Source organism: Athene noctua, chromosome 24 (assembly GCF_965140245.1).
Source record: "Athene noctua chromosome 24, bAthNoc1.hap1.1, whole genome shotgun sequence".
Lineage (NCBI taxonomy): Eukaryota > Metazoa > Chordata > Aves > Strigiformes > Strigidae > Athene > Athene noctua.
The window spans coordinates 3,134,175-3,154,597 of record NC_134060.1 but is presented as its reverse complement, the minus strand read 5'-3'; the positions used below and the strand labels follow the sequence as shown (position 1 = coordinate 3,154,597).

The 20,423-nt window shown below is 48.0% G+C and overlaps 2 protein-coding genes and 3 non-coding genes across 8 annotated transcripts; all 5 read left to right on the top strand.

The window, feature by feature from the left end:
- Positions 1–424: 424 nt before the first annotated feature.
- On the top strand, positions 425–15,183 carry PABPC4 (poly(A) binding protein cytoplasmic 4). 4 transcript variants are annotated; one of them, XM_074926186.1, is made up of 16 exons: positions 425–780; positions 1,251–1,532; positions 7,525–7,718; positions 8,039–8,154; positions 8,631–8,770; positions 9,019–9,113; positions 9,721–9,858; positions 10,449–10,544; positions 11,048–11,320; positions 11,582–11,669; positions 11,820–11,939; positions 12,500–12,627; positions 13,257–13,350; positions 13,464–13,594; positions 13,683–13,782; positions 14,662–15,183. In XM_074926186.1, exons 2-15 carry the CDS (start codon positions 1,340–1,342, stop codon positions 13,767–13,769), a joined length of 1,893 nt encoding a protein of 630 aa, XP_074782287.1. In that variant the 5' UTR covers positions 425–780; positions 1,251–1,339; the 3' UTR covers positions 13,770–13,782; positions 14,662–15,183. The 4 variants fall into 4 exon arrangements, with proteins under 4 accessions (XP_074782287.1, XP_074782286.1, XP_074782290.1 ...); XM_074926188.1 differs by having other exon boundaries at positions 475–545; XM_074926185.1 differs by having other exon boundaries at positions 425–1,532.
- LOC141970066 (small nucleolar RNA SNORA55) lies at positions 10,165–10,297 on the top strand. Its single transcript, XR_012635146.1, has one exon. It is a non-coding gene; the product is annotated as a small nucleolar RNA SNORA55 (small nucleolar RNA).
- Positions 10,820–10,949, top strand: LOC141970065 (small nucleolar RNA SNORA55). Its single transcript, XR_012635145.1, has one exon. It is a non-coding gene; the product is annotated as a small nucleolar RNA SNORA55 (small nucleolar RNA).
- On the top strand, positions 12,072–12,204 carry LOC141970064 (small nucleolar RNA SNORA55). Its single transcript, XR_012635144.1, has one exon. It is a non-coding gene; the product is annotated as a small nucleolar RNA SNORA55 (small nucleolar RNA).
- A 626-nt stretch (positions 15,184–15,809) lies between the features above and the next one.
- PPIE (peptidylprolyl isomerase E) lies at positions 15,810–19,442 on the top strand. Its single transcript, XM_074925917.1, has 10 exons — positions 15,810–15,851; positions 15,925–16,023; positions 16,141–16,184; positions 16,789–16,815; positions 17,013–17,094; positions 17,664–17,764; positions 17,880–18,003; positions 18,088–18,273; positions 18,873–19,015; positions 19,115–19,442. Exons 1-10 carry the CDS (start codon positions 15,821–15,823, stop codon positions 19,181–19,183), a joined length of 906 nt encoding a protein of 301 aa, XP_074782018.1. The 5' UTR covers positions 15,810–15,820; the 3' UTR covers positions 19,184–19,442.
- Positions 19,443–20,423: the final 981 nt, after the last annotated feature.

Below are 20,423 nucleotides of genomic sequence, written 5' to 3'. Positions count from 1 at the left end.
TGCTGGGGAGGTGGACATCCCTGAGAGGTGAGGGGTAGATGTTGTTGGCCAGCCTGAGGAAACCAGGGCTTGCCGAGGAGCGGCGAGGGGCTGGGGTGTGAAGGGGAGCCCCTGGCAGCCTGGCGCTAGTCCCTCCCGCTGCAGGTGAGGGGCCAGAACCGCCCGGAGGATTTGGGATTTCTGGTGCTGGGAGCGTTTTGGAAAGAAATGGAGGCTCCAGCTTGCCCTGGGGGACGTGAGGAGGCCGGAGCCAGAGCAATCCTGCGGGGCCGCCATGTCCCCGAGGAGGGTCGTCGACCGGCGACCCCAAAATGGCGGGCGGGGGCGCACGGGCTGGCCCCGCCCCGCTTCGGGCCGGTACCGGTCCTCCCCCCCGCTGGGGTCGCTGCAGCGGGCGGCGAAGGCGCGGCGGGCGGCGGGGGTCGCTCCCCGCCGGGCCTCGCCGCCTCCTCTCCGCGGCACGGCGGCCCGCTCACGCCGCCGCGGCGGCTATAAAGGGGCGCCCGCCGCCCGCCGCCGCCTCTCCGTTCGCCGGGCCGCGGAACGTGAGTCGGTGTCGGGCCCAGCGCCGCCCCGGGCCGGGAGCGCAGGGCAGGGAGGGCACGGGGAAGCGCGGGGGCGCCGGGCGAGCGCGGCTCCGGCCCGTTCCCTCCTGTCAGCCCGGCCGCCCCTCGGGGCGCTCAGCCGCCGCCGCGTGTTTTTACTGCCCCGCTAGAGCCGGATCTATTATATATATATAAAATATAAACCTGGCAGAGAAGACTTAATTTTAACAGAAAGGTTCGTATAAATATATATTACAGAGAGGATTATTTTTTCTAATTTTTTTTTTTTAACCTCAGAAAATCAAACGGCCTCTGCTCTGGCGAACTTGGGCTAAATTAGACTCTTAAAGCAAAATTCGGGACGTGGTTTTAGGAAGATCGAGGAGGGGTTTGCCCCAGAGCTGACAGGAGAAACGCTCAGGAGCTGGCATATAAATTTTAGCTTCATATCTGAGCGCAGCTGTCCTGGAGGCTTAACTTTTTGCCTTTTTTTTTTTTTTTTTTCCTGATTTCCAGGCCTCTCGTTCCCCCTCAGCTGCCCTCTGTCCCGGGGCCTGGCGTGACGGAGCAGCCGTCCCCCGGTCCCCCCCACTGTGCCCTCCCTCTGGTCACCGGCCTCCTGCCAGCTTCCCACCACCCCCCCCAGCTGTTTCTGGAGGCCCCCGCTTAGTGAGGCTTTTAAATAAGATTTTGAGTTTCTCCCAGGTTTAAATATTTACGAAAAGCTTGACTTAAAGAAACTCCCAAGAAGAAACGCCTCTTAGATCCCGGTGGGAGCGTGTGCTGGGTGGAAGATGAACACGGCTGCCAGCAGTTACCCGATGGCATCGCTCTACGTGGGTGACCTGCACCCCGATGTCACCGAGGCCATGCTCTACGAGAAGTTCAGCCCCGCTGGGCCTGTTCTCTCCATTCGGGTCTGCAGGGATATGATCACCCGCCGGTCCCTCGGGTATGCCTACGTCAACTTCCAGCAGCCAGCCGATGGTAAGTGGCATAAACAGCCACATCTGTGCTTTTTTTTTTTTCTTCACTTTTCTTCACTTCTTTCCGCTAATTCACACTGCTGTGGGCGTGTACTGCTATGTAGCTGCCTACGGAGTGTTAGTTACAGGGTAAGTAATCACTTGTTGGTGAAGCTGGAATGTTTTTTACAACTTGGTGTCTCCAAAATACTCTGCAAATGCACATCTTGGTACCATCCCTGATAGACCTATTTCTCTCTTACTGATACTAAACTTTGGAGACTTGGGTTTGTTCCTCACGTAAGAGAATAATCTCTGCTGTGTTCTCTTCTGTTCTTGTGTAGGTTTGGGCTATTTGTGGGGGTCTCTGTGCATTCCCAGCAGAAAAGACTTGTCAGCGCTGGTTGAATGCTCAGTTTGACTGGCAGAGCCTCTGGCTGCTCACTCACCTCAGTATTTGGGGGGGGTCTGGTGGACTACAGGTTGCTGTGTTTGTGTAAGCAGCTGGATGGGTCTCTCAGTCTGGGAAGTGGTATTCTTGTGTTATTGGGAAAGATGTTTTGTCTTCTTCAATGTGTGAGAAACCAGGCTGTCTCACATGCAGAAGCCTTGTTGATTTGCTCTTGCCAGACTTTTTTTTTGTACTTTAGTTTGGTTCCTGCTCAAGTAGGTCTTTCAGAGCTGAAGCAGCAGTAGCATGTGAAAGATGGGACAGAAAAGGTCATTTTGGAACATGCCTTTTCTGGAAGAAAAATGGGTCGGTGTTTTCTGCCCTAGTTTTCAGAGCTTGTCGGCTGGTGCAAGTTTACTGTTCTGTGCTGTGATTTAGTAGTATCTATATGCGATAGAGACATCCAAAGGACAGATGAGGGAACTTTTCCCTTAAATTCTTAATCAGTTCGTAACAGCACAGGCTTCAGCAGCCAGTAAACTTTCCATTAGCCTGTAGTAGGTTTGTCCTGCTTTATGTTTTTAGAGACAGCAGAGTGGTTTGTTGCACAAGGTAATAAATTGACTTCAGATCAAAGTATTTGTTGTGTAGAAAACAAAAACGTTATTACAAAATTGTATTTCTGCAAGCCATCAGAGCCTGTGGGATTGAGCTGTTGGCTGAAATGTTTGGATTTTACTGTCTGTAGTGACTATGTGCCATCCTAGCTTCCCTACTCTCCCAGGTCAGAATACCTTCTGCATGTCCTTTTTCCAGGGATGTGGACTGATCTGATTGAGCACTTCTGATCCCTTCTCTCGCTAGGCTGATAAAACCTGGCTTCCACCCCAGTGAATAATTTCACATTCATGGAACTCTCAGAAGTGCTTTTTATGCCGGCTAAGTAATGTATTTGTGTTTTAAGACTTCTCAATGAGAAGGAAGGAACCTGAGAGCCTGTATATGTGGTCCTCTCGGTCAGTTTTGTCTCCCTCTTCTAAAACCACCTTGGTACGTTCATGTGCTGTACAAGCAAGGGTGCAGTTACCCAGGCTTACCTGCCTTTGTCTAGGCTATCATCTCATTTTGCAGGATAAGAGAAATAAAAGCAAGCAGCAGAAATAAAGCCAAGAAGGAGCTCAGATTAGATAAATGCTGGGGAGGTGGGGTGCCAAGGATTATAAAGTTCTCTTAAAGTAGAGAAGACCTGTATAATATGTGTAGTTCTGAGGTTAAAAGGGAAAAGTGGCTAGTCACTGGTGCTGGTGCGTGCTGTAGCAGAAAATTTCTGCTCTTGATACAAAGACATGGCCTTCCAGTATTTCAAGGTAATCTTTTATAGTGATAAGTAGTCAGAAATTTAGAGGGAGGTTGCATCATTCTGGGCTCCTGGTGAGGCAGCAGACATTTTACGAAGTCCCAGTACTTCGAGTGATACTTTGCCAAGTAAGTGGTGTCTTGTTACTGGTAGGTCTGAGAAGGTCAAGTGATTTAAACCTAATCATTGAGTTAATATCAGGAAGGAGAAATATTCAGACTTGGTCATGAAGAGATCTCTTCTAAAATGCTCCTGATTTCTTCTGTCTGGCAAACTGCAGCATGTGTTACTTTGCATAATTGAAAAACAGCTGCTGTACTCAATGTAATGCAGCAGAACATAAACAGATAATTTTGGAAAGGTAACTTCGGAGAGGTGAGCCCACTTGGTGGTGTGTTGTGGTCTCTCTGGAACAAAGACCTGAACATGAAGAATATAATTCTTATTGTCAAATGCAGAAATTTGGCTTTTGTTTTCAAGGTAGCAGTACTCAATACTGCCTGCACGAGGGCTTTCTGAGAGAAGGAGGGATCTGTATTTTCTCCCAGGAATGCATAATCAGAAATGCATTTGGACTTCATTTTACTTAATCTGTGAAACGATGGCAAGTGTTGTGTAGCACTGTAGGGGTCTGTTTTGATGGATGGGTGATAGTACATGCTACAAAATACCGCTTAAAGTAATCAGGAATCTTTTTGCTCTGAAAACTGTTATGGAAGTTCTCGTGGACTCATTATTAGTATGCTTGAAGTGGCAGTAGGTGTTAAAGAAGTTGATGTATGATAGTTTGCATTTCCCTGGCACCTTTTGTGGAAAGGCTGAGTGCTTTGTAAATCTAAAGAAAACTACGTTTTAACTTTCTTTGTGTGGTAAATAGGACTGTGTCACTATGGCTAGAGAATGTCCACAGAGCAAGTCAAGTAGCCGGAACTCATCTCCATTATGCGGGGCCACCAGGAGCTCATGCTGTCACATCCCAAACGTGCTCTGCACTTCCAGAGTTCCCAAATTGGTTCAAAGCTTGCTTTTTTCTTTACAATTTTGTTAGCTAACGGGGTGATGCTTAACCCTCAAAGGGTCTGCTTCCTGGATGTGCATTGTCTAATGTAGTCTGCTGCAGAGGGGTTATTTTTAGTGAAAATAAGCTCTGCTGTTTTCGATTGCACTTCTTTGGTGTAGTAACCAGTGAATGCTGAATACTGAATCTGTCATACTGTGATAGGCAGATTAAGGAAATGCTTCAAAGTTCTGACTAGTTCAGGCTCAGCTATGGTCGTTAATATTTATTCTTTTTGACTGTGAAGAAAGGAAAGAAAACAAACTCATTTCATTTGAAAGAAAACCTGAACTTCTTTTTTCATATGTTCCTCATGTAATTTAATTTCGTTCCAGGGTTTCATAACACTGACAACAGTCACGACATGACAACTTGGATAATGAAGTAGAGAAACTTTAAAATGGCTGTAGAGATAAGCTGTTCTGGAAGAACAGAGAAAATAACATTTCCCAAACCAAGAAGGAACCCAAAGCTGGGATAAGTGTCTATGAAGAAGCAAGGTGTAGAAGAGTATAGATAGACTTTCTGTCTCTTCTCTTCCTTAAATAAGACCTGTGTAACATAAATGCAGGTGTGAAGTTAAAAGGGAAGAGTAGTTACTTACATATGCTTCATTGCCAGCAGCATTTTGTTTCTAACCTCAGCGATCAAGGGATTTAAACCTGTTCTGTATGCAACCTCTCTTTAAAAAATAAGTGGTTAAATTTGATCTATGTGCTTTTGTTGTCAGGTCTTTTTTGCTTAGCTTTTTTAGTCAGCAAGAGCCCAGAGGTTTGTGGAGCAGCCATCTTTAGAGAATAAAACTCCTTGTGCAGAGTTTCTCATGGGTGAATCTTGGGGGGGGTGTGTGTGGCGGGGGTTATCAGTCTTTATGCTGCTCAACCACAGCTGCTAATTCCAGCATTGTGTTAGCTCTGCATCAGGGAGCCTGTAAGGGACATTAATTACTACGAGGCCTGAGGCAAACTGCAAGGAGTGTTCATATGCTTTCCCTATCTAGAAGGCTACCGAAGAGGAATGAAAAGGAAGCCCGAAAGGGGTTGAGAGTGTGTGTAATGTATATGAGTTGCAGTTGAGTCTGCTGGAAGGATGACAGGAACCAGTGGGAGAGAAACAGATACAGGAACTGAAATGGCTGAGGCTTTGTGTCTTAAATAGAAGAAAATGAGAAGGTGTTTGCTCAGATTAAGGACACGAATCAGATGTGCTTAGTCTGAGTCATTCACATAACTCATGCTGATCCTGTACAGGTTTTCTTAGGTCCTGGTGTAATACGATTGCATTTCCACCTGTGGGTATGGCAGAGCTTCCTCAGGTCAGGGAATCCTTCTAGGGCTTTCTTACACCACTGCTCACAAGAAGTGTCTGAGTGAATTTCAAGCAGAGTATAATAATAGAGTGGAAGACTAGCAAGTTATTGAAAGAGCAGTGCAATACTATCTGCTTAAGTATATGCTGAGGAGGCTTGAAAGAACTGGGGGTAAGTTCATAACTAGTCTCTCAGTAGCCGCTGCAGAGTGTTTTGCAGTTCCCTCTGCTTGCATGCCACTGCTTCATCTGCTTGTCGCCTTTCAGCAGGAGCTCTGTTTCTGCTGCAGATGGTATATACAACTAGTTTGTGTCCTTTCCAATGCATACTTCTGGAGGACCTTTCCCTGCTATAAATAAACACTGCCAAATTTGACAAGCCTGGACCAAGTCGCCTGCTGAAGTGCCTACTAGGAATGGACTGCGGGAAGAACCTCGGTTGCATTGATTCAGAGTAGCAGCTGAGGAATCATTTTAGCATGGCAGTTAATTGCATGTAACACCTTTGACTAAACAGAGCTAGTAGAGTCCTAGCAAGTATAACTTCCCTCCTTAAGTCATTTTCTTTTTTTTTGCAAGCCTGGCTACTTCAGGAATGACATCCAGCAGTTTGTTTCCCAGCTGGGGTTTATGTGTGAAGGACTGGGGAAAATAGCAATGGCACCACTTCAGTTTAAAAAGCAACAACAACAAAAACGTTTCGAAGCAAGTGGAAAAATTCTGAGTAACTTCCATGCAGTAGTTGACACTAACTTTGGAGGTAGGGAGTTCAGGAGCCTTCTGTAGGCAATGTCCCCTTAGAGTTCCTAGAGGTAGTTTGGTGAAATGCTGAGTAGTTACTCTGGCTGCACTAGCAGAGTCCCATGAAAGGAGGTGTTCGAATTGGCATTTTCTCTGAATTTGCTGCTCCTGAAATCTAATTAGGTATCACTCAGTGGAGTTGGCCTGGAAGAACTGAGCCAAACAAATTTGGAAAACTTGGGTTCTGCCCTGTTAATATTCCTTGGTTTTAATGCATATCTATCCCTCTTTTTTCCCTGCTTCATGCTGGGAATTAACAGTCTTTCTTTTTCTCTGCTCACTCCATGCTGGGAGTGTTTTCTGGCACAGAAGAGTCCCAAGCATCTCAATTTTATGAACAAGATCCTAATGTGTGTACGTAATGATCCTTTTAATATATCAGTAGGTAGCAGAAATAGAATCATGGAGGGGGGTTTCAGTGTAGGTTAGAATGACAGTGCTGGGGTTTTAGAGTTTAGATAACACTTCCCTATTAATCAGATTGGGTGTATGGACTTTTTTTGCAGAGTTTTGTCCATGCTTGCTGTCATCTTTAGATTGAGCAACTTGGAAATAATTTTTTGGCCACAAGTTACAGAGGCTGACTCATGTCTTCTTCCCAGCCAGCCACGTGCTTGTGCACATTTTTCCTGACCTGATAGGGAGATGATCCTTTTCTCTTAATAGAAATGAGTATGGGTAGATGTGAGCTTCATGAAAAGCAAACAAGCCAGTAACTTTTACTTCCCTTTTTTCCCCAGGGTTTCCTGTATTTCCTTTCCGTCTTTGGGTGGAACAATTTACCTTTATAATAATAAAGAATATAACTAATAAACCCCAGGCATTTTGACATTCATTTTGCTCTGGTTGTTAAAATGTTACTGTAATATAAACCTAAAATAGTCTGCTAAACCTGTTACATACTTAAACATGTCTAGTGTCTGTGCTGCAAACACCTCCCTTGAAACATTAAGTTAAAAAGTCATTGGAATTGGTTGCCTGTGGTATTACCCCAAATGTCTCTGTAAGCTGAGCAAAATTCAGAGAAAGTGATCACCACATGATGGAAACCTTTAATTTTTTAACAAACCACAGAAATCTGTTCTTGATTTCTCTTGCAGCTGAGCGTGCTCTAGATACCATGAATTTTGATGTGATCAAAGGAAAACCCATTCGCATCATGTGGTCTCAGAGGGACCCCTCCTTGAGGAAGTCAGGGGTTGGGAATGTCTTCATTAAGAACCTGGACAAATCCATTGATAACAAGGCACTTTATGACACATTCTCAGCGTTTGGGAATATTTTGTCCTGCAAGGTGAGATGTGGTTACTTTGTCCAATTCTGTTATAGTGGTGACATGATCAGACACATCCAACATAGGAAGCAAAAGGGGACACTTTTCACCAGGCAAGGAGTGGAGTCTGAAAGGCAGAGCAGCGTTGGCCAAAAGGTCAGGGATTGCTGAAGTTACATCAGATTTGGTCATGAAGTGCACAAGTCTGAACACAGATGATGTTTTCCTAGTGTTGAACCTTGGCAGTAACCCATTTTTATGTGCTGGCCTTGTGTCTGAGCATGGCAGAGGAGAGAACGTGTCCAGAGAGCTGACATTCTGTTTTCCTTCCACATATCTAGGTGGTGTGTGATGAGAATGGCTCTAAGGGCTACGCATTTGTGCACTTTGAGACCCAGGATGCTGCAGATAGAGCCATCGAGAAGATGAACGGCATGCTGCTAAACGACCGCAAAGTGTGAGTGTCACAGCCAGAAGCAGCAACGATCGCATGAACCGTGATGCATCTCGGTATTAACAGGGACACACAAGGCACTGGTTCTCCTGGCCCAAGCCTTGGCCTGCTGCCTCTCCACTACAGGGCTGGTGAGTGACCCTGCCCAAGCCATGGCCTGCTACCCCTCCATTACAGGCCTGGTGGGTTTCCCTAACCAAGCCTTGATTTGCTGTCTTTCCGCCAGTGGGCTGGGGTGGGTGTCTGTGGCCAGTACTCTCTCCACTGCAGAGCTGGGTGGGTGTCCTTGGCCAACCATAGGACAGGTGATTTTTCTGGATGGCCCGTGGCCTCTCTGTCCTTCTTTTCTGCTGTCACCCTTTCTTATCCCCATTCCCAGCTCCTTCTACACACTCATTTTTTGCCTTGCCGCAAGTCACACATTGTTCTTCCGCTCCTGAAAACAAGCTGCTTATTGGGATTTTCATTCTTTCTTACAGATTTGTTGGGAGATTCAAGTCTCGTAAAGAGCGGGAGGCTGAGTTGGGAGCCAAGGCAAAGGAATTCACCAATGTTTATATTAAAAACTTCGGGGATGACATGGATGATGAAAGACTAAAGGAGCTCTTCAGCAAATATGGTAAATACAGAAATGTTTTTAATGAGGCTGTGAATTTCATGACCCCTGGTATTTTAACAGTTTATCACGGTCACTTTGAGGCTGAGGAATACAGAGGATTGAGGTGTGGGTAACAGTTGTGCCAGGTGCTGGAAAGGAGGCAGAGGCTGCCCAGCAGATGAGAGAGGGAGAGCTGGGTCTATTACATGGAGTTTAGTAGTCTTGAAATAGTTTTATAATAATTGTCTAAACCTGTCCCTTGGTAACAGGTAAAACTCTGAGTGTTAAAGTGATGACAGACCCCTCTGGAAAATCCAAAGGCTTTGGCTTTGTAAGCTTTGAAAAGCATGAAGATGCTAACAAGGTATGACTGATTTCTATGCTGCTTGGGCATCTTCAGAGAAGAAAAATTTACTTGGTTTATCATAGGAGCCTGTTACTAAAATGGGAGAGAACTCTGCCTCAGGCATAACCTCTTTTAGATGTGGGAACTTTGAAACCTTTTGCACCTTACTAGCTTGACATTCAAGGGTAACTTGGCATTTCTCCAGATTACTAGATCCACACAGAATGCAGTGGTGTAATCAGGAACGTTAATTGCTGAAGATTAACATGCAGGGCTTAAGGAGGAGGAAGGTGTCTAGGGTGAGAACATTGCTTAGAAACAGTTTTCTCTAAGCAGTATGCTTGTTAAAATTTGGCCTTAATTGCAAGAAGGGGTGGGGATAAATTCACAAGTTGCTGGACTAATGGTTACAGTGGGGATGTCAGCATGGTCTATCTTGATAACTTCAGCTTGTCTTTAACTAGCCTGTTGTTACAGGGAAGAAAGGTAAAGGTGATGTGGCAACGTTGGTTTATTGGCTAATAGACAGGGATAGAACATGAGCTTTGGACAGTCCTGTTCTTAACAGGATCAGATGCTGTCTTGCTTCAGCAGTTGATGGTTTCTTCTTGAACCCTCTGTCCAGGCAGTAGAAGAAATGAATGGAAAGGATATCAATGGGAAAATGGTGTTTGTAGGCCGAGCACAGAAGAAGGTCGAGCGCCAGGCAGAGCTGAAACGGAAGTTTGAACAGCTGAAACAAGAGAGGCTCAGTCGGTACCAGGTGAATAGTCTGTTCCTTTGCTGAATTTAAGCACCGTTTTGTCTCTTGGCAGACTTGAAAAGAATTGACAGTCAGTCATTGTTCGATGAGAGATCCTGGGAGTTAAAATGTAAAGGTGACTCCATGGTATTTGGGAGCAACGGGGGCCTCGGGGCATAGTCTTGTCAATGAAAGTGTTTAGGAGGACATGAAGTCATGCAGTCTCCTTTGCTTTCAAATGAACGTACTTAGAAGGATGGAAAGAGACAGCATAAACCCTGTACTGTTGTCTCTAATTTTTGGCAAAAGTGGGTCATGTCAGAGATCGCATCTGTATCTTTCCCACTCCTTGCAATACAGTCCTGGACTGGGGGTACATGGTGCAACAGGAAGGCACAGGAAATCCAGACAAGCTCCCTTTCACCACCGTGGGAGTTGTCTCTACGCCTTTGCAACATTTATTGCCTTCAGCTTTGGGTGGTACGAAAGGAACATTATGCTAAATTAAGAGTTTTCAGATAAATTACAGCTCTGGCAGATGGGTGGTAACAGTCGACGTGCTCAAGATTTTCTTTAGTATTACAAATGTCTGATTGTTCTTTCCCTTCTAGGGTGTTAACCTATACATTAAAAACCTAGATGACACTATAGATGATGAAAAACTGAGGAAGGAGTTCTCGCCTTTCGGGTCAATAACAAGTGCCAAGGTATTGTGGGGTTTGGGGGTATTTGGATTTTAAAGCCTCAAGAAGGAACTGTTACCTGACGTGGGACCGAAGGGCAGTTCTTGCATCCTCTGGTCATTGTGGTCCTGAGAAGATCTGGACTAGTAAATACAGATTTCTTTGTGTCTTGGTGGGATTTTAGTGGAAACTTGCTTCATTCCCTCATCAAAAGAGGAGGCAGGAAGTGGCAGACATGCTTGTTTGAGGTGACTCCCAATAAGCATGAAATGGCGTTTTCCTACGTGCATTTAGAGGCTGCACCAAATCTTTCCCATTCCTTACTGTGCAGTGTGGGCCTGGGGACACATGGTGCTTACAGAACAGCAGAGTAAATCCAGACAGGTGACTCATTCATCGAGTACCTGTCTCTACACCTCTGCAACAGTTATATCCTACCTGTCTGACATCTGACACTTAAAAAAATACCGATTTTTAGGCATGAGTTCTTGTAATGGCACTCCACTAGCAATTGATCTTTACTGCAGGTGATGCTGGAAGATGGACGGAGCAAAGGCTTTGGCTTTGTCTGCTTTTCCTCTCCAGAGGAAGCTACAAAAGCTGTGACAGAGATGAATGGGCGAATTGTGGGCTCAAAGCCGTTGTATGTTGCACTTGCACAAAGGAAAGAAGAGCGAAAGGCCCATTTAACTAATCAGTACATGCAGCGCATCGCTGGGATGAGAGCCTTGCCTGCCAACACTATTATTAATCAGTTCCAGCCTGCTGCTGGGGGGTATTTCATGCCTGCTGTGCCCCAGGTAAGCTGAGCTGGGGTGGTTTTTCAACCTGTCTTTTGATGGTTCAGCTGCAGTGATCTCACTGAGACTTTCTTATGCCTAGAAGCAAATAATGTCTAAGGAGGGCTGCAGTCAGTGGGGTGAATTCTGTGACTTCCCAGCTGCCTGTTCTCTTGATGTGAATTGAGTGTTGAGTCCTGGCAACAGCTGCCAACACATGTTGTAAACCATGTTCGTTATTCACTTGGATGTTGCCTCTGAGCTTGTCTGATCTTTCCTCAGGCTCAGAGCAGACCCGCTTACTATGCACCCAATCAAATGACGCAGATGAGACCCAACCCACGCTGGCAGCAAGGAGGAAGACCTCAAGGTGACCATGCTAGAGACAGTGGTTTGGTTGTGTGACCCTTTTGGCTGTACATTCCTTTCTGTGCACAACCCCAACCTGCTTCCTGTAGCTGACTGTCCTGACTTGTCAGTCGGTTCTGGTTTGAGGATTTCCCCTCATTTCTTCCACTAGGCTTCCAGGGAATGCCAAATGCCATGCGCCAGTCTGGACCACGGCCAGCACTGCGCCATCTGGCCCCTGCCAGCAACGCCCCGGCCTCTCGTGGCCTCCCTGCTGCTGCCCAGCGAGTTGGTAAGGTGTCTCCTCCCAGGCTCTTCCCTTGTCTGTGAGGGAGGAGGATGCTATTGAGACCTGATTTCTGGTTCCAAAGATGGTCCTCAGATACGGAGAACTAAAAGCCACCTGGAGCAAGGGGCAGAGACAGCACCTGAATCTTTCCTGTTCCTTGCTGTGCAGTGCAGGTCTGGGGACAGTAGGTGCTACAGCACAGCAGTGGAAATCCAGATGGGTTGCTTTCTGCTGGTTTGGAACTCATCTCTACACCTCTGCAACATTTACCACTCAAAAAAAAAAAAGTCTGTGTAGGTTACGAATATTGTTTTCAGAGTAGAGCATCCAAATTAATTTTATTCCAGTGAATAGCTAGAAAATATCTTAACCATGGATGCTATATTTTAGTTTTAGGGAGAACAGCCCTTTCCTAAAGTAGCCAGCTGCATTTTGGAGACCAGTTTCTAAAGAAGTATTAGACTCTGCAGGGCATAGTCTGAATTCAACAGTTAATATCAGACATCCCAATTTATTTGCTTGCGTGTTGCTACAGGTGTTTGTAATTCTGTTCTCTTTTGCAGGCGTTGGCACTGCAGCGCAGAATTTAGCTCCTCGTCCGCCTGTAGCTGCCCCTGCTCCCAGAGCAGTTCCTCCTTATAAATATGCCTCAAGTGTCCGCAGCCCACACCCAGCTGTACAGCCTTTGCAGGTAACACAGGGGTCTGGGCTGGGAAGTTCCTGCAGTCCAACAGGTTTTACATGCAGCTGAAGTGTTTTACAGAAACTTCAAGCTACTTATGTAACCCAGACAGGCATCATAAGCTGGAATTTAAAAACCTGGCGGTTGTACCTTTGCCAGGAGCAACCTAGTTGATTTATGTCTTGTACTTGCAAGCCCTTTTTTACCTAGATTTGCTGGATGGGTATTTTTCTTGGCTCTTTTCTTTCCCATTTTGCAACCATTCATACTCATCTCTGCCAGATCCTCACTAAGGTATCACTGAAGGCACCATTTGCTTCTACCACAAACCTCTGCGTTGTAAAATAAGCAGGCATGGATGTTGCTTTTTCAGTTGTGATATTTGTCTCTCAACATTTGATCCAGTTTTTGCAAGGTATTTACAGTGCCCGTGTGTGACATTATGGGGTTCGAGTTCAGGACTTGGAGGGAGCATGTTTGTGAACCAAGGGCACCTTACCTGTCCTTCTCTGAAACTTAAGTCTGATGCAGGCTTGACAAAGATTGTGTTTTAGAAGGCGGGAATATCTTACTGTATTGCTTACTAGGCTGATTGCTTCAATACTTACTTCAAAACCCTCATGTCTGCCCTTCTATAGGCACCTCAACCTGCGGTACACGTGCAGGGACAGGAACCACTAACGGCCTCCATGCTGGCTGCTGCCCCTCCCCAGGAGCAGAAACAGATGCTGGGTGAGTGAAACTCCAGTTCTTACAGATTATGTTTTACTTTGAAAATCCCCTCAGGTTTCAGGATGACTTTTTAATTGAAACTCGGCTGGCTGAACCGCTGGTTTTTTTTCCAGGAGAACGCTTGTTCCCTCTGATTCAAGCTATGCACCCCAGCCTTGCAGGGAAGATCACAGGAATGCTGCTAGAGATTGACAACTCAGAGCTGCTGCACATGCTGGAGTCTCCAGAGTCCCTCCGCTCGAAGGTGGACTGGCCTGTTCCTTTACATGGGGTGGGCTCTGGGTGGCTTTGGCCCAGAGAGCAGCTCTCACTAGATAACTTGTCTCCTCAAGGTGGAGGAGGCTGTTGCAGTCTTGCAGGCTCACCAAGCCAAGAAGGAAGCTGCCCAGAAGGTGGGTGTGGTTGCTGCTACCTCTTAAACCAGGAAGACTGGTGAGTGTTTTGGTCCCTAGCTTCAGTGAAAAGCTTCCAGAATCAGAGCAAATAAAGAGGGATTGTTAGTGAATGCAGCTGGTCAGGAGGCCTGTGTAGGCCTGGGTGCAGCACTTGTCTGATTTTAATCCACTTGTTAACAAAACAAACAAACAAAAAACCCCTTCCAAGTTTCTTCCAACAGAATCCTTACTGTAGAAGCTTTAGAAATACTCCTTATAAATCTTATTTTAATTAAGCATCAGAAAGATGTTGCGTAAGTCCCTGAAGTGTTCCTAGCGGTTGACATGTCAAGGAAGGAGTAATGTATTGAGATGAGTCTTGTGAAACTGCTAATCTGGGAAATAAAATGAGAGGCACAAGATGTTCTAGTGACTTCGAGGCTAAATTGGCTGCTAATGCCCATTCCATATCCTGACAATCATCTGCCTACAGTATTTATTAACGTGCTGGTGACAGGAATGTCACTTCACTGCATCCGTCTGTCCAAGCAAATCTGATCTCCTGTGTTTGGAGCTGCCTGCTGTTTAACTACAGAATAAGTTTTTTTGATTCTTTTGACTGCCTCTTGTCTCCTTTGATGATCCATTTTTCTGTGGGTTATTTGGAGTTGACATCTTCAGTATCTGTGAAGCTGTTGTGGTCAGATGTCGCGACTCAGAATGGTGAAGGGTTCTTCTATTTTCATCCATGTATTTCTGGCTTGTCTGCTAAAGAGTTTGAGTTTCTTTACAGTCGTGGATAATGCCCATTTCTGATTATCTGACAACAGCTCCTCTGTACCTTGTGAATTAACTGGGAGCCCTTATGGTTTGTAGCACTGAAAGGTTCACTAGCCTGAGGTGAGGTGTGCTGTAACTTGTCTTCCTCTTTCTCTAGGATGCAAAGAAGCCAAATAGCCCCTTCATAGACATCAGCTCAAGATGTTTGAAGATTCTTCACTGTCCTGCAGATCTCAATGCCACGCATCATATCACATAGTTATATTGCATTTTGTAAATTAATCTTTAAGGTCTTATTTAAATAAGCCAACTCTGAAGCTCTAGATTTCCAAAACCAGAATTGGGCTTGCAAGCTTTTCCTTTGTGGTCAGAACAGACCCCTGTTTTTGTGTCTTCTAAGGAGGACTTTAAGGATTTTAGGTTGAAAGTATTTTGTGGTTTTGGTTTTAACTGAACAATCCAGTTTGGAAAGTCTGGAAAGCATTTATCAATAAAGGAATAAACTTTCAGTGTGTTTGTCATAGTTGAGTAAACGGGATATGGCTTAGTAAAATTAAACTGATGGGCAGTTTTTCTATGATTGGTAGATTAAAATTGTTATTTAATGGAGTGATTCTGCTTGTTAATTTTGGACAATCACTGCTTTGAAGCAGCTGTATTAAAATTATGCCACAGTCTCCATATGCTGGCTTTGGTTGGTATCGGAATGGGTGATGAACCCAGGTAAGCGGTGATCTAACAGAAGGGTTTGGGAGGGGTTTTTCTGGTGAAGTGCAGAAGGGGTTTGACTCCCTTTTTCCTTGTCAGCTGGAGAGCAGAAGCTTTGCTGTTCTCTGTATTTCTACACCTAATGCTTGTGTTTTATGCTCTGAAAGTGGCTGCCTTTTGGCGGGGGGGGGGGGCTTGACAAACGCTTTGTGAAACTATTCTGGATCATCCTCCGGGGGCTCAGAACGGTTGTAGCACGCGGTAATTCGAAAGAAAAGCGCAGCTGCCCTGGCCACTGCGGATGCTTCTGCCGAAGGAACGAGGCTCCCTAAGCCGCCGTGTCTACCCTGAGGGGACCAGACCTGCTCCCCGGTGGAGCTGAGCCTCCGGCTCTGCGGGGAGAGGCAGAGAGCGGTTCCTGGCTGTTAGCGCTGCCCCCGCTCCCCCAGGGCGGGCCGTGCCCCTCAGCCAAGCCCGAATCCCCTCGGACCTGCGGCGAGGGGCCGCCTGAGCCCGCTGGGCCCGGCCCGGAGCGGCCCCGGGGCCGGGGGGGGTGAGGGCGGGCGCAGCCGCCGCTGGTTCCGGGGCGGGCCGGGGCGGGCGGGAAGATGGCGGCCACCAAGCGGGTGCTGTACGTGGGTGAGTGCCGGGGCCCGGGGCCGCCCCGCGCGGGGCTGGGGGCCGCCGGCGCTGAGCGCTGTCCGCCCCGCAGGCGGGCTGGCGGAGGAGGTGGACGAGAAGGTGCTGCACGCCGCCTTCATCCCCTTCGGCGACATCACCGACATCCAGATCCCGCTGGACTACGAGACGGGTGCGTGGCCCGGGCCGCGGGGCCCGCGGTCTCTCCCGGGGCGGAGCGGGACGAGGCGGGGGGCCGCGGGGCCGCTGTGTGTTTGCTGCCCGTGACCGCTCGCTTCTCTCTCTCCAGAAAAGCACCGGGGATTCGCCTTCATTGAATTTGAGCTGGCAGAGGTGAGAAAGGGGCAAATCCTGGGGCCCTCCTCTTCCTCCCCGGACCCTTTCGGGCTGGAGCCTCTTCCCGGTGGGGACGCTGCAGTTGATGGAAGCAGGCGGGTTCACCGGCCACAGCCTCGAATCTGTCTCCAGCAGCTGGAGCTGCTGTTCCACCTTTCCCGTTTTCCCATTTGCTTTTCTTATTTTCCTTCGGGCTGAAGCACGGCCACTGCCAGCCCACGCTGCTCCCGGGCTGCCCCTGGAGCTCAGCAGCGGTGGGGTGTTTCTTTCCTTCGTGGGCAGCACGGGCTGTCATATATTTGCCATTTTATAATCTGTTCTGGGTTTCATACACGAGATCTCTTTTCCCAAATACTTTATGTAAGCGATAAAGCATCATACACAAAATGGGTTTACTGGATCGGTTGTGGGAAGACAAACCCCAGACACTGGTTTGGATGTTGCTTATGCAAGATCCATCAGTGCTTGCCTCCCTGGAGTAGATGGGGTTTAGGAAAATGGCCCTTTGTCAGTCTTTATTGCAGCGAAACGCTGGATCATGTGTACGCTGAGCAGGGAGAGAAGAAACAGCAGTAATAATTTTCTCTTGCTTTTTTGGCAGGATGCAGCAGCAGCTATCGACAACATGGTACGGACCCCGTTCCCCCTCGCCCACGGAGATGTGTGGCTTTGCCCTCTTCCCGTAGCACAGAGCGAGGCCCTGTGTGGTGTGGGCTGCACAGAGAAAGCAAGCTCTCTTTTCCTCTGACCTCTGCAGGGGTTTGGGGGACGTGGTGATTTTTTTTTACCTTTTGGTGGGCTTTGTTTTGCTTTTCTCCTCTGCAGAATGAGTCTGAGCTCTTTGGCAGGACAATTCGTGTGAACCTGGCCAAACCAATGAGAATTAAAGAAGGATCATCCAGGCCTGGTGAGTGGGTGCTCAGGAGGGGAGAACATCCCTGTGGATGTTCTGAGCTTTGTGCATCAGCCTTTCTGCTTTCCTAGACCCGGAGGCTGCATCCTGCCTCCCATTTGTGGATCTCAAGGATCTGAGCAGCATCCTAATAACCAAATAACCAAAAATACTCCTCAAGTCCTTGCATGGAAACACTCTTGGCTGCACTTCTAATTGCCTTCATGCCCTCTGACAGAGGACACAGCACACACACACACACACGTCAGGCAAAATTACCCACACATCTGGCCACATCTGTAAAAGCAGATACCTGTAAAAGATACCTGCGTGGGGGTACTTGCAGGGATCAGGCCATGAGCTTGCACTGCCCTCCTCTGGGAGGGAGAAGAGATTACTTTCTCCTTTCTTTCCCCACACGCTGTCTTTTGGGGTAGTCTGCTGCCCGCTGAGTGCTCCCACATCTTGGGTGCAATCTTGCTGCCGGTGCCATGCTGTGCCCTGACCCGTGCAGCCCCTTGTGTGCTCACACGTGGCCCTTTAGTTTGGTTCCCGTGCTCTGACCCTCCCTTTTGCTGTCACAGTCTGGTCGGATGATGACTGGCTGAAGAAGTTTTCAGGAAAGACTTTGGAGGAAAACACAGAGGAGGGAGGAGCAGAAGCCCCCAAACCAGAGGTGCAGGAGGTAGGAAAAACAACTGGAGCCATCCTGCTGTCCTGAAGGTTGAGAGTGTGGGGCCAGCTGTCTATGGAGACAGAGCAGAGGAATGTCAGCTTGCTTTTTTTCTTTTCCTGCCCAGGGTGAGCCTCCTGCCAAGAAATCCCGGGTCAACCCTCAGGTTTACATGGACATCAAGATCGGAAACAAACCTGCGGGGCGGCTGCAGATCCTCCTGCGCTCAGACGTGGTGCCCATGACCGTAGGTGAGGAGAGGGTCAGCCTCCCCAGCGTGGTGGCTTCCAGCTGCGGTGCAGCTCTCACCTCTCTCCCCCTTGCCCCCAAAACAGAGAATTTCCGCTGCCTCTGCACCCACGAGAAAGGCTTCGGCTTCAAAGGGAGCAGCTTCCACCGCATCATCCCCCAGTTCATGTGTCAGGCTGGCGACTTCACCAACCACAACGGCACCGGAGGCAAATCCATCTACGGGAAGAAGTTTGATGATGAAAACTTCATTCTCAAACACACGGGGCCAGGTAGAGCCATCTCCCCAGGCAGGGGCTGAAGAGTAAAGTGGCTCAATATCATTTAAGGGCCACACTTGGGCTGTTCTGATCTAGACCGTCTTGATAGTAGCAGCCCTGAATGATAATCTGTGTTGGCCAAACGCTTCTGCCACGGTGTGATCTGCCGTGTCAGACTGTCATGTGTCGCTGGCATTCAGCCAGCAGAAATGCATCGTTCACTCTCCATCCACTGGTAATTTCCAGTATTATGTGATGGAGAAAGTTTCAAAGCTGCTTTCCTGTTTGATTTTAAAGGAGGAATGTCGCAGTGTGACTGTGAAAAGCAGCAAAAAGCAAGCAGGTTTATCTCCGTACAAACAGCTTTTCTATTACTGCAACTAAAAATAGATGAGCAATCTTTACCCCTTTCCATTTTCCGTGCTTGCAGGTGTTTCTCTCTTGACATAATTGGTTTCCAGTAGTTCCTGTGGAGTTTAATATTCAGAGACTTTCTGAGAACCAGCAGCGTTTTGCAGGGCATGGGAGTGGGTTTGGGTTGAAACGATGGCTCATGTGCTGGAGCTCATTGCTCCCTCTCCAGCCATAACAACTGCACTTTTTGATCACAGGGCTGTTATCGATGGCAAACTCTGGCCCAAACACCAACGGCTCCCAGTTCTTCATCACTTGTGATAAAACAGACTGGCTGGACGGAAAGCACGTGGTGTTCGGGGAGGTGACGGAGGGCATGGACGTGGTGCGACAGATCGAGGTAGGTGCCGACCCCCCCCGGGGTGGCCTGGGCAGGGCCCAACCTCCTTCTCTGCCCTTGCACTTCCTGCCTTTAATTCCTGCTGCTCCTTTTCCAAAGGCTCAGGGCACCAAAGACGGGAAACCGAAGCAGAAGGTGATTATTTCAGACTGCGGGGAGTGCCCGTGAGCTCGGCTCTTGGAGGGGGCTGGATGGGGTGACCCTGGGCCCCCCGCAGTGTCCAGCTCCTGCGACTTCTGTCGAAATCCCCCTGCAGAGCTTCATGTGAGTGTGCCTGCGGGCAGCGCTGCGGGGCCCCCACCCGCCCGAGGGGAGGTGGAGGGTAGATCGCTTCTCTGCCTGCCCTGCCCTCTGCTGCCCTGAGCAGGGCAGGGCTGGTTCTGCTGCTGTCTTCTAGAAAGTATGTTTGGTAAAAATAAAGCCTAGTTTTAAAAATACTGAGGACCTACTCGTGGCTGTTGAATTCTCCCCGTGTGAGGACAGTCTTTGCTTTTGAGCAAAGATGCTTTTTTGTGTGCGTTTGCTCTCCTCCAACCTGGTGCCTAAATCCTGGCTTCAGGGGAAGTTACCTGTGAATGAACAAGAGCAGAGCTGAATCTCTCATTTTTTTTCCACAGCAGGATCTTGTGGAGATGTTTTGAGCATGTCCCAAGCTCTGTAGTGTCCTTTCCCAGCAGCAGAGGGAGGCAGGTCCCTGCTGGCAGCCGTGTGCTGGGAAGCCAGCCTGCTCCATCATCTCCATCCGAGAGGGAGGGCGTTTACTGGGATGTGTAAGTGGGGGAACAAGGTCTGGACAAGAAGCAACCAGGAAAAGAAGAAACCCTTTGGGTGATAGAGGAAGAAAAAAAAAAAAGATGAGGCTGTAGGAAGGGATTTAATTTCCAAACTGTGGTTTGTAGAGCAGGAGAGCTCTACTCTTTATAGTTCCCGTCAGTGGGTGGCTCTGGCTGTGCCCCGTGAAGGTAACTGCAGCGTTGGGATGTGATTGATTTGGGGTTTCCTAGGAAATGGTGGCACTGGGTACTTTGGGAACGGGTGTTGGTGAGGAGGAAGGGATGTGTGGTTTTGAGCTTGTGCAGGCGTTGGCAGGAGGGCTGCCTGGGCAGAGAGGAGGGTGCAGGGTGCAGCGCTGGGGTGTAGGGGATGTTTTTAAGAGCGTGTGCGATTGGGGATTTTCAGTTTTGCCAACCCAGCTGCTCACAGATGAGGGGTGGGGTTTTTTTTTCCATAATAAACACTGGGTGGCTTTTATTCACTTGCTGTTTTTCCACGCTGTTTGGGGCTCGTGCATTGCCCTACAAATGGGGCAAAGTGAGATGACATGACACCTGACAGACAAACCAACCCAGCACTTCCCGCCCCCCAATCCCTTCTTTTTGCTGTTTAAATCTCACATTTCTGAAGGCAG

What these genes read in the sequence shown, in the direction of transcription:
- PABPC4 (XM_074926189.1), top strand. Translation starts at nt 1,340, where the DNA reads ATGAACACGGCTGCCAGCAGTTACCCGATGGCATCGCTCTACGTGGGT. An exon ending in TGCTGCTGCCCAGCGAGTTG is followed by an intron (nt 11,940 to 12,499) that starts GTAAGGTGTCTC and finishes TCTCTTTTGCAG; the next exon opens with GCGTTGGCACTGCAGCGCAG. An exon ending in GGAGCAGAAACAGATGCTGG is followed by an intron (nt 13,351 to 13,463) that starts GTGAGTGAAACT and finishes TTTTTTTTCCAG; the next exon opens with GAGAACGCTTGTTCCCTCTG.
- PPIE (XM_074925917.1), top strand. Translation starts at nt 15,821, where the DNA reads ATGGCGGCCACCAAGCGGGTGCTGTACGTGG. An exon ending in AGAAGGATCATCCAGGCCTG is followed by an intron (nt 17,095 to 17,663) that starts GTGAGTGGGTGC and finishes TTGCTGTCACAG; the next exon opens with TCTGGTCGGATGATGACTGG. An exon ending in CCAAACCAGAGGTGCAGGAG is followed by an intron (nt 17,765 to 17,879) that starts GTAGGAAAAACA and finishes TTTCCTGCCCAG; the next exon opens with GGTGAGCCTCCTGCCAAGAA.